Raw genomic sequence first — 17,909 nt, forward strand, 5'->3', positions numbered from 1 at the left:
TACCAAACTGTACACTTAAGATCTGTGCACTTTATGTAAATTATACCTCAACAAAAACATTTTAAGGATGACAGTAATGAATGTAACGAACAACTAAAAAACCAATCTGAGACAATATGGACAACTAAAAATTGTAAATAATGGAGAAAAAGACCTTATTCATAGAATGCCAACTGATAAATGTAGGATGATAAACTTAAAACATCAACATTTTGTGAGCCTCATAATTGACTTGGGCAAATGGCATTAAAATTATTGGTGAAAATTTGCTGAGAAACAGGATATTTATACAAATTATTTTTTAATTATGAAAGAAAAAAGGTATCATTACCTTGCATAAATCTGATAGATACTACCTTAACCAAGCTGTCAGTGTTACTACTACCAATAAGAGGGCAAACTGGCATCATATACCTACCTCTTGATGTGATGTACTGAAGACATACAACCCAAATTGAGGACATTCTACAAACTGGCCTGCCCTTAAAAATGGCATGAAAGACAAACAAACAAAAAAGGATGAGGACATACTAAAAATTGAAGACTGAAGAGAGATGACTAAATGCAGTAAATGTTCCCACACTGAACCTTAAAAAGCAGAAATTGTTAAAGGATGTTATTGGGACAAATTTGAATATGGACTATATATGACATACATCGATGTTAACTTCTCTGAATCATAACTGTACTATAGTTATGTGAGGGAATATCCTTGTTCTTAGGAGATCATGAAGTATTTAGGAACAAAGGGCCTTCAATTTACCAATGGTTCAGCAAGAACAATATGTGTATTTAGAAAGGTAGAAAGCAAATCTGGGGAAATAGTAAAAATTATAAATCTAGGTAAAGAGTACACAAGTTCTTTTATTGTTCTGTTGGCTTGAAATTTTTTTCAAAATAGTTAAAAATTAACAAGACCTCATTTAATCAGTTTGGGGGAATGCGATATATTCTCTTCTAGTAAACTGAAGTTACGAATTCATCAAATACTAGCTTTAAAAAAGTTTCTGTAAATATCTCTCTAGAATGAATTATCCTGTTGACCAGGCAGCACCTCACACAAATTAAATCAGAATCTCTAGAAATAAATAGCCCAGGCATAAATGTTTTAGGGCTCCCTAGGTGGCTCCACTGTTGAAACCAAGGTTGAGAACCACTGCCCTATATATGGCTTCCACCTCTTGTTGTAATTTTAAACTCTAGGACCAACAATGGATTCTTTTCATTTTTCCTTCTGGGAGCACTTTGAAACACTGAAGACAACTATCATATGCCTCGCCTTCCCTTTAATCTTCTCTCTCCAGTGTGCCATATCTCTAATTCTTCTAGGTGCTCTGCTGGTCTCTGAATTATGGTGAAATAGCTCCAAAATTCCATTCTCAGGGCACATGTACTCCAAGAGAAATGTACAAGAATGTCCATAGCAGGATTCATAATATCCCCCAAATGGAAACATCTAAAAAGTCCACCAATATAAAATGGATAAATTGCAATATATTCATACAATGAAACACTATATAGTAATGAAAACTACAGCTACATCAAATATTGATGAATCTCACAATGTTAAGTAAAAGAAGCCAGACATAAAAAGAATACATATGAATCCATTTATATAATGTTCAAATGCAGGCAAAACTAAACTATACTGTTAGAGGTCAGAATGGTGGTTACCTGTGAGGAAAAAGGAAGTAGTGATTAGAAAGGATATAACAGAGGCTTTGGAGTGCTAGTAATGTTGAATTACCTGACTGAATGGTGGTTTTTCATATGTTCGCTTTGTGTGAAATTATTAAGCTGTGAATTTGTTTTGGCTATTTTCCTGTATGTGTGATAAATGTCATTATAAAAATCTTTAAAATATTATCATGAGGCCCAAGTTAAAGGATATGATAATTCGTTATAATCATAGAAGTCTCCATACAGAGGCTGATGGTTGTTGTATCCACCCCTTTTGCTCCTCAAATCTGAAACCAAACTGTCTGGGACTTAACTAGCTTAGATAATCTGTGCCCGTTTCCTCAACTATAAAATGAGAACAATGGTGCCTATTATTGAATGGTTGTGAGGACTGAAGGAGTTAAGAAATATAAGGTGTTTAGGACACAGCCTGGAATACAGCAAGCACTCAATAGATAATAGCTGCTGCTGCTGCTCTCTGGCCTGAGGGTCTCTGTTCATGTGTGAGAAGCTGGGGTCTTTCCAAGAAGGAATACTTCAAGAAGGAAAAAAAAAAATCTGCCTTTCACATAGAGCAACTAGGTAAGGGAAGATGCCAACTTTTGCCATCAGTCAGATGTCCACTCTGGCTCTCACCAAGGTCCCAGGGAAAGCAGGGGAAAAACAATTAGACAGGAACAGCGTTTCACCACTAAAAAAGATTTTTATTACAAAACAAATTATGATAAAATCAGGCCTGGTCTTCAACCCCACCTCTGGGTAGAGGTCCCTAGGATGGGGTACGTTGCAGAGAACAGGGAATGGTGGGCACTGAAAGAACAGAGCAGATTGAAATCTCCTCATCAGTCTCAGCTGCTGCCTCCTTTTGCAAAAGGCTAGAAGAGCTCTTCCAAAGCCTTTTGAGAGAGGCACCATCCTTCCAGCCAGGAAGGACCACTGCTGGCACAAGACCCTAGCAATGTTGCATTGCAAGATCCAGGATGTCCCGGCTGACTCTCAGCAGAGGTCACCTGGGGTCACTCAGCCTGGGCGATGGCATAAGAGAGCAGCCACAGAAGCAGGGGGCCCAGAATGAGGACAGCAAACCAGACGGCAAAGCTGGCCAGGATGAACCTCTGGGCCCGGGCCCCCCAGTGCACTGCCTCCTCGGATCGGCCTGCCTTATGCCGCTCTTCCGCCTGTGGGGGCAGGTTTTTGGTTAGGTTTTGCCCCTGCTTCGGTCCCAAAGTGCCCATTACCCGACTCCAATCCTCTATCCTTGTTATGGCTCAAAACCTCACACCCAAATCCTCTACCTCCCTTTCCAGTTTCTATTTCTCATGCCTCATCTGCAAAGTTATCCATTCTGCTCTGTCTGCTTTTCAAGGTGGACATTGTTAGCTCACAAGATCACACATGGGAAAGTACTTTTCAATTCTTTGATTCCCTATCCTTTTCTACTCACCTGATTCATTCCAAATTTGGAATTCTTGGCAAGAAACAGTGAACAATCTCAGGGTATGTCACTCGTGTTTAGTCAAACAACACCCCATTCTCATTAACCTAATAGGTCCCATCTTTTTCATTATTAAGAATTCTTTTTATGATTTTGCTCTAATGAAATCCAGAAGTTTATGACAGGAATAGTTTCTGATTGTTAAAATACAACTACGGTTGAGAAAATTCCAGCATATTTAAGTTAGCCTATGTAGCTTTTCAAAAGGTACATGTGCAGTTTCTGTTAGGTATTTTAAACGTGAAACCCTCTCAAAAAACCTTATAGCTTCTTCTGGACTCCTAGGGATTGCTCTCATTATTGCTCAGCTGCCTCCAGTCTCTCCTCTACCAATTCATTCTCCACATAAGCCTTGAGAGGGGTTCTTACTGAAACACAAATCTGACTATGTCACTCTCCTCTACAAAAAACCTTAAATGACTTCCCAGTATTTTCAAAATAAAGTTGAAACTCCTAAGCATGGGATGCTCTTAGGAATCTGGATTCTCTGGCTTAATTTCTCACTATTCCTCACTGGTCTAATCATGCTGAATTCATAGTCCAGGCCATTGTACACACTGATCCCTTTATATGGAATGCCTTATCACCACCTTTTAAGGCTATTTTCCTGTCACCTCACCAACTTGCCTTTCCTGTCACCTACTCTACCATACACAAGTTATCACACACACATATATCCTCCCTAGCTCCCAGAATACCTTGTGTCTATCATAGTACTGATGAGCTGCATTCTATTAATTACCCATTTTCACAGCCATCTTTCATTAGACTGTGGGCCCTTTGACGGCAGAAACCATGTCTTATTCTTATTTCTCACACCGGGCTCAATGCCAAGCTCTGACAGGTGCTTAGTAATTGTTTGTTTGATCAATGTAGATAGATCAGATATACAAAACAATCGCCTTACTACACCCACCCACCCTGCTCCCATAGGAACTGCATTCCTCACCTTGATGGCAAACACAAGGGCCATGACTCCCAGGCAAGAGCAGCCACAGATAATGCTAGTAGCTGCCAAGTAGCGGAGGCGGAGCCTGCAGCAGCGAATGGGGGATGGAGAACGAGCTGCTTCTGTATTGCTCACCAAGATCTCCACTGCCTTCTCCTTGTCCTCCATCACCTGTGGGCGATATAGTCAAGGTACTTTTAAGCCCAACACTAAGCCCTTGGCCTGGCTTGCTCAGACTCCACCCCTCTCTGATGATGTCTTCATGGCCTAGCTTGACTCTCAAGAATGCTGCCTTACTGGGAAATTCCTCTAGTGACTCATAGACCAAGAAAGGAAATGTGTGGTTGGAATCCTTTTTCCTCAGCCTTTCCAAGTCTTTAATGGCAAGCCAGTGTCAACACATTATCTGTATTACTATCCTGACAAGTGGGGAGAAAAGAAACGACAGGTGAACACTGAACATAACACAGAATCTCAACAGCTGTAAGGAATATTAAGACTATCCCGAGTCTAATTTTAAATCATATTTCAAACAGCCCTAAAATTCCCTTAAGTTCCTCAAACTGCCCTTGAATATTAAAGAGGAATCAGAAAATGGCACCCTATGCCCTGAACTCTACTTCAAGCAAAGAGGCAGTTTCATGTGAAAAGTTCTGGGGATGGGAGCAAGGAGAAAAGTACCCATCTAAGCTCTTTATAGTTGAAGAAACTGAACACCAGAGACCTTACCACTCCAAATTGGGGTCTTCTTCATTATGCTGATTCCCTGCCACCTCCTCTTTCCATTTTCACCCAGGCCAAATGGCATAATCAGATTAATACTGAGTCTGTGTGACCTCATAACCCACACAGAAACCTGCATAAATGATGCCCCATTTAATCATTTAGCTCCCTATTTCTCAGGACTTCTGAGCCCTGGCACCCAACCACCTTTCCTCTACCATCTCTAACTATTCCCCTATATCCTAGACAAAATGGAACCATTTGCAGTTCTCTGAACACAAGCAACGAGGGATAGAGAGTGAAAAAGGCAAGATAAGCAAAGAATGGTATGTGCCACAAAGCTGCAGAAGTGGGTATGAAGAACGAACTCAGATGAGGTAGATATGAACATTGGGAGAGAATACAAGGAGAAGATCCGGGTAGTTGAGATCAGAGAAAATGTAAAAATGAATAGGGGCTCTTACCTGGCTATAGGTCTTGAGAGACTGTGAGTTTCGGCTTCTGCCTCAGGTTTGATTTGGCTTGGGTAGAGATGGAGCTGACTCAAGTGCCCCAAGCCAAGCCCAAGGGTGGGGCTGGGTGGCCAGTCACCACCTGAAGAACCCCAGCTCAGATGGGGGTGGGGCTGACTCAAACCAGTTTGGCTAGATGGAGGGGAGGGAAAAAGAATGGGAGCAACTGAAGGTAGCTAGCATGCCTGCCTTATGGAAAAGGAGTGGAAGCACCTGAGCAAAAAAATAAAAGCAGGGAAAAGTCTAAGGCATCAGAGCGCTCTGAGGGAAAGTCTAGGAACTAAGAGAATAGAAGGGAAGAGAGAAGTGAGTCTGAGTGAGTGAAAACTAAAACTTTGGGGAAAAGAACCCTATCAGATCAGATTTGCCAAATCTTCTCTCTTCTTGGGTGGAGATCTCTGCCTCAAAGATATATAGCACTGCGTTAGAAAGGAGGTACCAGGGCCTTGTCAAGAGCAAGAGAGAATGATGCCCAAGTTCCCACCCAACCCTCCACCAGACCAGAAAATCAGAAGCCTCCTTACGCAGATGCTCATACAGAAACTAAGTTTATTATTTTTTCTTCTTAAAAAAAGAAAAAGAAAAAAAAAACTCATTGTAGAGAACCCCCTCCTCCTTCCCCTAAGGATGGGGGGCTTTGACAGCTGGGGAATCAAGTACAAGGGGGTGGGGACAGAGACTATCTTGCCACCCTTAACACTGCCCAGCCATGTGGTGTGGAAGGGAAGGGAATATGTGAAATGCCCCATTTCCATGACAACCAGTTGCCTACCCCCTACTTTGGTGGGAAGAAGGGGGAAGGCCCCTATGTCTCCCTGGAGGCTTTCCCCCTCAAAGACTTCAAGTAGTGGTTAACAGAGTCAGGCCTGGTCGTGGAAAAGAGGGGCCATGGCAGAAAGCCTTGGTGGAGGAGCAGCCCACTCACGTCTTGGCCTTGCGGCCTCTGTGACTAATAGTGGAGCCAGCTAGGTGGGGAGGGGCACTGCTGCGAAGGATGCGCTGGTCCCCTTGGTTGATAGTTGCACCAAGCCGGTGAGGGCCAGGCCGGCGGCGTGGGGTCTCATCCCCTTCCTCCTCCTCACCTGAGGCTTCAGCCTCAGACTCCTCTACTGAACCCTCAGGCCCCAAGGGACTTGGGGACTGTAGACGGCCCCGCTTTGCCGGCCCAGAACCCCTGCCAACTGGGACCCCTGCCCGTTTGCGAGGCACCTTTTCAGTCTCTAGTGGGGGGACTAGAGACCCTGGACGCAGCCGGGTTGAGCGCAGTTTTGGAGCTAATGTAACCAAAGGAGGTGTCAATTCTAAGCCGCCTGGCCCACCATCTGCTAAATCTAAGTCATCCTGAATTACAGCCACCACCATGGACCCTTCACTCTTCCGTCCCCGCATTCCCTCTGTTTCGAGGCGCAAGCGGGCCAGGCGGGTGAGGGGGCGGCTTCCATCTTCATCAGAGGAACTACCCTCACTCTCCCCCTGGCCCTGGGGTTGCCGCCGCCTCCCCAATCCACAGCTCTCAAGGACAGAGGTGATGTCGCGGTCCAAGACAGGGAGCTGGCTGGGCCGAGGTGATGGTGGATTCTTGGGAGGTCGGCCCCGCTTCCGCTTGGGTGGGGATGTTGAAATGGTGAGAGTGGTGACAGTGTTGGCGACAGTAGCAGTGGGACAGGCTGGGAGTGGTGGCAGTGGGAGTGGCTGTGTCCGGCTCTCTAAGTTGCCATCCCCTGGAGAGGAAATGGTCCCAGGAGTGGGCAAATCTCGCGCTTTAGGAGGCCGCCCACGCCTTCTTTTCTCCACAGGTGATAGGATGGACTCGGGTCTATGAATTGGCTGGGGTCCAAGAGGCTGGGGCCCAGGAATAAGCTGGGGGCCCACGACAGGCTCCGCAACAATAAGGGTCTCAGCCCCAGAGACTGGGTCTGCCCCATTGGTTTTTCCCTTAGAAGTGGATGAAGGTGCCTCATCCACCCCTTGCCCAGCATCTGCTGGAGACCTGTTCTTCTTGGGGGGCCTTCCCCTCCGACGTTTCACAGCAGGAGGGGTGATGGAAAGCAGTGCCCCTTCTCCATTTTCTGGGCTGCCCTCTCTAGTCACCCCCAGCTCAATGCGACGGCGAGCTATGAAGGACTGCTGGGATGGGGTGGGCAGTGTGGATGGGGGAGCAGCTTCACAGGGCCCACTGGAGGGAGGCGAGGATTCTGGCCCCAACATGCTGCGGGCAGATGGGCTTCCCGGGCTGGCACCAGTATCAGAGACCCCAGGCACTAGGGTGCTGGCAGTTCCCCGCTGCTGTCGCCGCCGCCTCACCAGTTCCTTTTCCTCTACCACAGTCACTAGCCGTCCTGGCAGCTTGCGAAGCACTTTGGGGCCTGGAGGCTGTCCTGGCCGACCAGCTCCCTGACCCCTAATTTCTACATCAGCACTGGTGCGACGCCGAGGGGGCCGGGCAGGTGAAGGACCCTCAGGTGAGGAGGTGGCTGAGGATGAGGTTGATGGAGCTATGACCTCAGCTGAAACAAGTTCCTGTAGCTTCTCGGGGCTGGATGATGGGGTCTGAGCCTCCACTAGCTCTTCTGGGTTCTTGTCAGCCTCCAATGGCTCTGGAAGTAGCTCATCAGATGCTGCTGAGGGTGGGAGCTCCAGCTCATTGTTCTCACTCAGACACGGGGGCACCTCCTCGCCATCAGGCAGCACTGTGAGGATGGTCCCCTCAGCAGGCTCTGGTACCTCCTGCTCTCGATCATTAGGGAAGCTGTCAGCCTCCAGGATTGGGCTAGATGCAGAAGAGGTGAGAGAAAGGTTCTTCTCTGACACAGGCAGGATCTCAACAGTAACTGGTAACAGATCCTTAGGGGGCACAAGAGTAAGCGGGGAAGTCTCAGAACTGGCCGTATCAGCCAACTCCAGTGGCTCGGTGGACGCCAATGCTTGTGTACACAGCTCTGCCTCAGGCCCCAAGCCCAAGGAAAGGTTGGTGACGGGTGGAGAGACGGGCACAGAAGGTATACCAAGCAGGAGAGGGGAGGTAGGAGTTAAGAGAGAGGTTTGGGCTGGAGGTGGGGTATGAGTTGGTGGAGGGGTACAGGCAGGAGGAGGTGTGCAGGCAGAAGAACAAGATGGTGGAATCTGTGGAGGAAGTGGGGGAGAAGGCAAGATATGGACAGGAAGTATGGTTATTGGATTTGGGGCCGAATAGGGGATAGGGACAGGGATTACAGCAGGAGCTGGAGTGGGTCGAGGCCTAGGCGCTGGCCTGGGAACTCGCTCCCTGGCAGGGCTACAGCGGGGGGTAGTGGAGGTGCTATGGGTATGAGGGTTGGATGCGACAGGAGTGTGGTTTGCCCCTTGAGTCTCAGCCCGGGCTCCACGAAGACGCTCACTGACACGAGTCCCTGGCCTTTCAGGGGCCTTGGCCTTCTTACTGCGCCGGTGGCTGCCTCCAGCAGTCCCACAGGAAACCTCATCCCCAGCCCCTGGCCCCTCCTCCTCCTCTTGGGGTAGGCGGAACACCTCTTCCTTGGCTTGGTCCAGGTCCTTGCGGGCAGCCTCCACTTGCTCCTACCAACAACAGGGCCCACAGGATGGTCAGAGAGAGGCAAGCAGGGCAGTGAGTGAATAGAAAGCAGCCTTCCACTTCCATCCCCACCCCTCCAAACTACTCACTTCTGCCTGCTTGAGCTCCTCTCGGCTCACCTCCTCCAGTGAGGCTTCCAGGAATTTCATGGCATAGCGCTCAATAGGAGTCAGCTGTGGGGAGGATCAGTGGTGATAAACATAGGGACCTGGTGCCCAGGGCCAATGATCCCTGATTATTTTTACCAGGGAAAATAGGATCACAGTGTTCAGAGGAGTTATAGAGAATAAAGTTATGAACTAGTGAGTCCGACACTGACCTGTTCTACAAGGGCAGCAATTTCTTGCTCAGCCCGGGACATTTCCTCATCCTCAGCCCCAGGCCGACTAGCCTCCTCTCCCTCACCAGCAGGAAACCCATCATTCTCATTGAATTCTGCAAGCTCAGCCACCTGTTCAGCCTTTGCCTGGGTGGCTGCACGGATATCTTCTTCATCCTCTGCCCGACATAATGCCTGCAAAGGTGTGAGGAAGAAAACCCACAAGAATTAACAAAGTTTACACCAAATCAGGTTTGTAACAGAACTCAACTCTTTTCTGGGCCCCCAAAGTTACCAAGGCAATACAGTGGTCCACAAAGAAGGGAATGAATTTTACTCCACAAAGAAGGGAATGAATAGGACTCCCACTAGGAACAAAGTGACCATTTCAGAGACCTCTTGCTCTATTTCCTTTCTGTTAGAGTCAACCTTAGATCTCTTTTAAAAAGCAGAAAGAGTCGAATACAAAAAATCCATAATTATTTTTTGCTCTGAGACGCCCCATGACAACAAACTAACCACAGCTATTCTTCTGTTGGATATGCAGAGAGCTTACATCAAAGTCACTGAGGGAAGTAGCCTAGAGAGGGCTCAGCAATCAGGAGAAGGCACTTAGTAGAGAAAAATACCTCAATATTACTCTTCATCTGTAGTTCCTAAACATCTGTCTACTTCTGAAGAGCTTAAAAAAATTACAAACGCCCAGACCTCGCCTCCAAAAATCATTTAGTATATTTTAGGAGGGGGCTTAGGAATCAATCCTTTTAAAAGCTTTCCAAGTGAGTCCATCAATGTTTGGAAAATAAGAGTTATATACCATGTACAAGGCACTTCTTAATCCACTATGCCATTTAACCCTCAGTTACTTCCTTCTCATTAGCATTTCAGAAAAGTGGAAAATAAGGCTCAGAAGATTAAACAGACTTGGCTTAACAAACACAATTTTTAAGAAGCAGTGTTGAGATTCAAAGTCAGAAATGAAAACCTCAAATCTGTCTTTTTTCTGTGAAATCATGTGAACCAATAAGCAATCTAGTCACAACTATCAAAGGCCAACTGTAATCTGGGAAGCAGCAGAAACACTTCTTTCCCCCGTGACAAGCTCAATAAGCTGAGAGACAACACTGTAACCATTAGCCCTACTCTAAGGATTGTCCACTTTTTTCACCTGTTCCAGGATGTGGGTCTGCTTGCTGGCCACAGTCTCTTCCTCCTCTTCAGGGACAGAGGGTATAGATGAGCCAGATGGCTCCTCCAGGGGCATGTCAAATAGCTCTCGGATGGTCTGCTTTGGAGAGAACAGCAAGAAGTGTCAAAAATCAATGGAATGCTGACCCCAGGTCTACAACTATGGGGCTGATGGCCCTTAAAAGTATCAGAGGTACCACTAGTTGAAGAGGCAGGTCTGGAGAGGCTAAAGCATCCTCTTTAATAAGCAGGAGTAATTCCTACAGATTAACAACTCTATTCTGAATAGGCTGGAAGATATCAGTACCTGTTTAAAATAGGCTGTGGTAAAGTTGCCTCCCTCAATGGCCATGTCTCCCAACATTCTCTTCTGATTTGCCTTTTTTAGAATGTTCTCCTCCACTGTTCGTTCACTGATAAGCCTAGGGGGTGATGAAAACTTCATGTAAACAGCCAAATACATTAATAAAACCCTATCGGCAAAGGAGAAGTAAAGTGAGAGGAGACTAGGCAATACCTATAGATATGAACATCTCGAGTCTGGCCAATTCGGTGACAGCGATCCTGGGCCTGAGCATCCATGGTGGGATTCCAATCACTGTCATAAAAAACAACAGTGTCTGCTCCTGTCAGGTTCACACCCACACCCCCACTCCGAGTTGAAAGGATGAAGCAGAATATGCGTTTGTCTGCATTGAATCGTTCCATCAAGGCCTAGAGGGGAAAAAAAAAAAAGAGCATTGGGAGATGTTTCCAAAAATAGACCCGAGGCTTAGTGAGGCCCCTTCTAAGAGGTCCCAAGGCCTAGAAAAAGAAGACAGAAGCTGAGGTGAGCCTCTAAGGGCTGCAGATGCCTGGATTACCTGTCTCTGTTCAACTCTAGTAGACCCATCCAGACGTAAGTAGAGGTGACCATGGTAGGTGAGAAACTGCTCCAATACATCCAGCATTCGGGTCATCTGAGTGAATATGAGCACCCGGTGGCCCTCCGCCTTGAGCTGTCGCAACAGCACTGCTAACGTTTGCAACTTTCCTGAAGAGATAATGAAGGAGTACAGGGAACTAGCTAAAACTGGAATGTGGGGAACACTTAGTACTGGAAGGATGTAGTTGAAAGACAAAGTTTTAGACTTGAATTTCAATTAGCCTAGGATATCAAAAATATCTGTATACATTTTCTTCCCTTAAGGGTTCCCCTCTTTCGTCTGCTCCTGTCTTGGCTTTAACTTCTCTAACCAGGGGTAGGGTAACACAGACCCTCAAGGAGAAAAAAAGAAATCCTCATGTGTATGAGCAAAAGATCCTTAAGTACTACACTGAGGTACACCAGCTGAAAGACAGAACAGACTCACAGGACAGACATCAACAAATCCATTGATGTCATGGTTTACAGACAAGAACTGAAGGTCACTTAGATCAGAACCACAGGGACAGGAACTTAGGTTATCTAGTTCAACCTTTCATCACACACATAATTAATTTCTATAATATTTTTGATAAGTCGATCTGAAACACTTAAAAAAAGACTTTCATTCCATCTACTCTGAACGATTTCAAATATTATAAAATTATTTCTTTACTAAAATACGTATTAAAAACATATTAATAAAAATTCCGATGACTTTCTTATAGTCTAAGACATTCAGGAAATCTCCAAAAACATGTTACTATAGAAAATCTGCAAAGTTGTGGCAGAAACCATTCACTACTATCCAAAAGATAAATCCTTGGTTAACAGAACCCAATTAACATTGTGGACATCTGGCAAAGATCCCTTGATCCCAGGGAAGGCAAGCCTCAACCCAATCCCTGAAGATGAATCATGATTGGTCTAAATAAGCCATTTCTCTTTGTTGAAGATTGCTCTAGGGATGGGCATATGGCCCAATTAGAGCCAAAGAGTTGTGAGGCAAAGTAACTGGGCAGCTTTCTTTCCCAGAAAAGAAGACTTGCTAGAAGTGTTCTCTCTCAACCCCTTGCTTCCTGCTTAGAGCATTTGGTGTGCTACCTGGAATTATGGCAGCCATCTCAAGACCATGAAGAAATAACCATGAGAATAAAAAAGATAAAAGCTAAGAATAGTCGAAATCAAAACAGAGAGACTGGAAGGTCCCGGGTCCATGAAGACACCACTAAGCTAACCAGTCATACACACCACTATTCTCAGACTTACTTATTAAGTAAATAATAAAGACTCTTGTGGTTTATGTCACTGTTGATAGGTTTCCTGTTACTTGCAGACAAATGCATTCTAACAGGATTCTAACCAAAAAGATTATCTTTTCCCAAAACAAAACTTGCTATTTACTGTACAGTCTTGTACCACCACCACTGTGCTATCTTGCTCGCCATTGTATCCCAAATGATCAAAGTGATGTTCACAAAATAATCATTGAATGAGTTAGCACACATTTTCAACTTTCATCAAAGTCAAATTCATGAATGCCAAGAATCCATCATAAGGCCTACAATTCTCCATCTTATCCATACGCATAATCTAAAAAACTGTCTGTTTAATAAAACCCACAGAGACCTTATGTACAGCATCCCTCTGATATAACAGTCTTGCTATTAAGACAGAAAAGAGGTCAAGGGATCCTCTTTGGCAAATGAACTCACCACAATCATACTGGATAAGCCTCAAGTCAGGGAACTGGGTGCGCATGTTACACACAATACGGTGCAAAGGACGAGCCCGAGGCCAGAGCTCACAGGCCAATTGCTCCTGGAAGGCTGCCTGACGAGGGGCCAGCCAAGGAGGTGGGTGGCAGGCATGTAGGGAAGGGGGAGGTGCCTCCACAGGAGGCATGACAAAGATGAACCTGCAAAAGGAAGAAGGCAAGCAGTATAAAAGATGGAACTCTGAAAGGTCCCAGATGTTAGAACCTTCACCAGCCCTAACCACTACATTCACTCAGAGGCCCAAGACCCTCTTCCCATTTGCACTTAGCCCTGCCAACCTCTCAATGATTTCAGACAGCTGGTCTAGTCGTTGCTGGGAAAACAGTACAGCCTGGCGGGCAGCCTCAGTATAAGTCCAAAAGGTGGGGTGGCTGGGACGAGGAGAACGAGGGCCGATGGGGCTGGCAATAGGTTGGGGCAGGGTACAGAAATCCAGGACTTCAGTCCCATATACGGGTGCCAGGGCCCCATGAGCCTCACTAAGTTGAAAAATCCGTTCCAGGCGTTCAGACCGCTGTCGCTTCCGTTTTTCCTCTAGAGAGTCCTGGGAATAACAGGGGGAAAAAAATTGAAAAAGTAATCGGTGTCTTTACAGAACCCCTGACAGTTTCTCTCAGAATTAAACATAATCTATGGCAACCACAAGACTGAAAAAGATACCATGAATTTAGTAGTTTTTTAAGTTTTTCCTTTCAATGTTATTGAAAGGAGTTATTCCTTTCAATGTTAAATGAGATAACGTCTCTGCAGAAGAACACTTATCTTCCCTTGTATGGTACCAAAACAAAATACCTGACTCTTTAAAATTAAGATCCACATATCTAACAAGTTTATAGAATGGATGATCCTTGAGAATTTTCCTATGTAACATTTAACTCCAGAACATCCAAGTTAAATTATCTTCTTGACTAGATCCAAAACAATTATTAAAAGCCTTCTTCAAATTACTGACCAGGATACAGAGGGGTTTATTAAATCTACAGCAGGTTTCTGCCCAGGACTAGACTGGAATGGGGTGGGATGGGAACACTATCATCATCCTGTGAGAGAAAAGAGGAGTGCCCTCGCAGACAGGAAATCTGTATGACTTTGACCCAATCCTTTCCCATCTCTGTGCTTCCAGTATCACAGGCTATAAAAAAATTATTATTATTATTTTTTTTTAGCCCTTAGCACACTTACAGTTTTACATTTGTGTATTTGATTAATGTCTTCTACCCACCAAACTGTAAGCCCCATATAATATGAACCATACCTGATCTTGTTCACTATAATCACCCAGTTATCTAGTTCAGTAACTGGCATAAAGTAGGCTCTTGATATTTACTAGAATGGACAAATAATAGAGACTGGACCCCAGGAGATGGTCCTAAAAATAGCAGTGTTCTAAATCTCTCTTTCTGACTGCTACCTTAAGCTTGACCTCTTAGCTCCTTATGATTTAAGGGAGAAAGGAAAGCATACTAGCAGAGGGAGAAATCAATATAGGTCAGCTCTCAAAAAGTAGCAGCAAAATATTTGCAAATCATGTATCTGAAAAGGGACTTGTGTCCAGAATACATAAAGAACTCTTACAATTCAATAATAAAAATAAAATAACCCAATTAAAAAGGGCAAAGGATCTGCAGAGACATTTCTTTAGAGATATACAAACGACCAAAATGCACTGAAAAGATGCTCAATAACATCAGGCATCAGGAAAATGCAAATCAAAACACGATATCACTTTACACGCACTAGCATGGTTACAATCAAAAAGACAAATAACAAATGTTGGCAAAGATGTGAAGATCCTGGAACCCCTTACAGGCTGCTGGTGGGAACGTAAAATGGTACGGCCACTTTGGAAACCAGTTTGGCAGTTCCTCAAATGGTTAGACATAGTTACCATATGGCCCAGCAATTCCATTCCTAGGTATACATCCAATATAACTGAAAACATGAAAAGACAAAGTCTTATGTTCATAACTGCATTATTCATAACAGCCAAGAAGCAGAAATAATCCAACTGTCCCCATCAACTGATGAATAGATATATAAAATGTGGCATATCCATACAATGGATGATTTGACAATAAAAAAGAAATGAAGTACTGATATGCGCCATAACACGAATGAACCTCAAAAATATTAAGCTAAGTGAAAAAAGCCCATATATTATATGACTTTACAGGCAAATCTATAAAAAACTAGATTAGTAGTTACAAGATGATGGCTAAAAGTGTGAGATTTCTTTTTAGGGCCATAAAAATGTTCTAAAATATGGCTATGGTAACGGTTGTATACACTAAAAGTGAATACACTAAAAGCCACTGAATTGCATACTTTAAATGGGTCAACTGTACGGTGTGTGATTTAAATTTCAAACTGTTTAAAGAAAAAAAGTGTTAAGAAGCTGTTACCTACTAGTGGAACAACCAAAATTTAGCAGACCACGGGCTGCCACCGTTGGCCTAGGATCTAGGCTCTCTTCTACTTTCAACAAGCCAGACCAGCCTGGCAGCATTAGAAAAAGACAAAAAGCTGAGTCAAGGGCACTGATGGAAGGTGAGAGGCTAAGGCTAAGGCTGAGGCAAAGAATAAGAAGCAGCTCTGTAACAGAATGAGAAAAAGACAAGAGAGCCTAGAGGAACTCACGAGATCTTTCTTTTAATTAGTTCCTGGGTTATTCACTTGAATCTAAGTAGTGAGTTTAATGTAACCAAGTATATATAGGACTACATTTATAATATGAAAAAAATGGCTACCAGAAAACTAATAAAGGGATAGGGAACAGAATTCTTTATATTGCCCACTTCATCACCACAGAAGTAAAAAAATCCAAAACTGTAAGAAGTGACCATCAAAGTCAGAAGCATGATCTTTATGGAACTGTATTCCATGGTGTCATCTCTTCCTTAAAAGTTCAAATACTTGATGATGGTAATGGTTTTAGCAACTGTCTTTGAGTACTGCCTCTTGTAGGGAAGAAGAAAAAGCAATGGAGTCAGCACATCTGTTCTCACAAGTTGTAAAACCTTTATAACGAAACGGGCTAGTCTCTTCATCTGTAAAATGGGACAATTAGATGCCAACGCTAACTCAAAAGAGAAAGGAAGAATAAGGAGACCAATAGTAACAAGGTGGCCTTAAGCACATCAGTAATAGTTTTAAAAGCCTATTAGATCTCCAATTACCTGAGAAAAGTAGAACATGATTTATTATTCCCATTTTACAAATAAGAGTACAGGCCCAGAAAAGAAAAAGAACCTGTCCAATGGCACTTAAGTATTAGGTCCACAAAACTAGGCTTTGTAATTTACCAAGATAAAAGTGACATTATTCTGTTCCATCCACTCTACCAACACTCCTAAGAAACTCAACTTCCCGTTCCCTCTCCTTTGAGGAAGTACAACTTACCAGATAGAAAGGGGAACGAGGTGGTGGTGGGGGCTGGCGTCGAGGCCGGGGACCACTGAACGAGGTAGCAGTGGAGGGAGGGCTGGGGGGACCAGAGCGCAATGTCAGTGTCTCAGGCTCATCCTTGGAAACAGGCAGCCGGGATACCATGGTGACAGGCAAGGGAGCGGCACCAGATGTGGAAACCACAAGGGAGGATGCCTGGGAAGCTGGGACCTGTGTTGAGGCTGGGGCCAGTGCCAGAGTCTGAGCTGCAGCGGGGCCCAAGGTGGGCACTGGAACTGGGGCAGGGCTCAAGGTCAGTGTTTGCACTGAAGCTGAGGCCAGGAGTGAAGCAGATGACGACACCGGAGCCAAAGTCAGAGTGTGAGCTGGGGTTGGGCCCATCGAAGAAGCAGGAGCCAGAGGGGGTGCTGGAGCCAGAGACAGCGTCTGAGTTGGACCCAGTGGTGGTCCTGGTGCCAAAGACAGTGTTTGGGCTGGAGCTGGTACTAGGGATGATGCTGGAGTCAATGACAATGTCTGAGCTGGAAAGGGCCCCTGCGGGTTCCCTGTTCCCAAAGAAAGTGTCTGAGATGGAGATGAGCCGCCAAGAGTGGATGCTAAAGCTGGGGCTAAGGCCAGTGCCTGTGTAGAAGCTGAGCTCGGGAGAGGTGATGGAACCGGGGCTGGTACCATAGTTTGAGTTGATGATGGAGCCAACACAGGAGTTGGGACTGGCACCAGTGAAGAAGCTGAGGCTAAAGGAGTTCCAGGGGTAGATGATGAAGCCAGAACTGGAACCGGAGTCTGCGATGGAGCCAGGACAGGAGTAGGACCTGGCGATGGAGCCAGAACTGGAAGAGGAGCCAGAGGAGGAGCTGGAGGAGCCAGGATTGCTGTCTGTGGAGCCGCCATGGGAGCCAGAGAGGTGGCTAGAGCCTGAGATGCAGAAGGTGCTGGAGCCAGAAGGGAAGCCTGAGCTGGAGCTGGATTTGGTGCTGCCGGAAAAGAATTGGCCAGAGCGGAAGCTGGCACCAGGACGGGTGAACATGCTGGGGCCATGGCTGAGTTCAACCCTGGAACATGTGAAGAGGCTGGAGCCAATAACAGAGGGTGACCAGGTGCCTGAGATGGGGAGAGGGATGGAGTTGTGGCTAAACCTAGAGTCAAGGCTGATGCTGATGGGGAAGCCCCAGCTGGTGCCAAAGAGGGAAGTCCAGGAGCCGCTGAGACAACAGGTGCCAGTGTTGGAGTCACATTGGTCAATAGAGCTGGGCCTGAAGCCGAAACAGGTAAGGGGGCTGAGATGGGACAGGAGTGGAGCTGAGGCTGTGGGGGGAAGTGTGGTGGAAACAGAGATGGGGAGTGAAGATGACACTGGAACTGAGACTGTAGATGACACAGGGCTA

The 17,909-nt window shown here is 45.5% G+C and overlaps 1 protein-coding gene across 3 annotated transcripts; it reads right to left on the reverse strand.

Annotated features, from left to right (window-relative positions):
* Positions 1–2,363: 2,363 nt before the first annotated feature.
* On the reverse strand, positions 2,364–17,815 carry LOC120620077 (transmembrane protein 265). Of its 3 annotated transcripts, XM_039884486.1 has the most exons (12): positions 16,519–17,815; positions 13,398–13,663; positions 13,057–13,259; positions 11,301–11,470; positions 10,955–11,151; positions 10,745–10,859; positions 10,418–10,537; positions 9,250–9,444; positions 9,020–9,103; positions 8,779–8,914; positions 4,125–4,295; positions 2,364–2,858 (listed from the first exon to the last, which is right to left on the reverse strand). In XM_039884486.1, exons 1-11 carry the CDS (start codon positions 17,560–17,562, stop codon positions 4,180–4,182), a joined length of 2,646 nt encoding a protein of 881 aa, XP_039740420.1. In that variant the 5' UTR covers positions 17,563–17,815; the 3' UTR covers positions 2,364–2,858; positions 4,125–4,179. The 3 variants fall into 3 exon arrangements, with proteins under 3 accessions (XP_039740420.1, XP_039740421.1, XP_039740422.1); XM_039884487.1 differs by lacking the exons at positions 9,250–9,444; positions 10,418–10,537; positions 10,745–10,859; ... (3 more) ...; positions 13,398–13,663; positions 16,519–17,815; XM_039884488.1 differs by lacking the exons at positions 8,779–8,914; positions 9,020–9,103; positions 9,250–9,444; ... (5 more) ...; positions 13,398–13,663; positions 16,519–17,815 and adding an exon at positions 5,312–6,027.
* Between the last annotated feature and the right edge of the window lie 94 nt (positions 17,816–17,909).

Source organism: Pteropus medius, unplaced genomic scaffold, assembly GCF_902729225.1.
Source record: "Pteropus medius unplaced genomic scaffold, Ma_sr-lr_union100, whole genome shotgun sequence".
Taxonomy (NCBI): domain Eukaryota; kingdom Metazoa; phylum Chordata; class Mammalia; order Chiroptera; family Pteropodidae; genus Pteropus; species Pteropus medius.

Bases quoted from the DNA above. Each gene is read 5' to 3' on its own strand.
- LOC120620077 (XM_039884486.1), bottom strand. From the start codon at position 17,562: ATGGCCCCAGCATGTTCACCCGTCCTGGTGCCAGCTTCCGCTCTGGCC. The intron at 13,664-16,518 runs GTAAGTTGTACT...TGTTATTCCCAG, and splicing joins CTCGTTCCCCTTTCTATCTG to GACTCTCTAGAGGAAAAACG. The intron at 9,445-10,417 runs GTGAAAAAAGTG...ACACCTTTGCAG, and splicing joins AGACCCACATCCTGGAACAG to GCATTATGTCGGGCAGAGGA.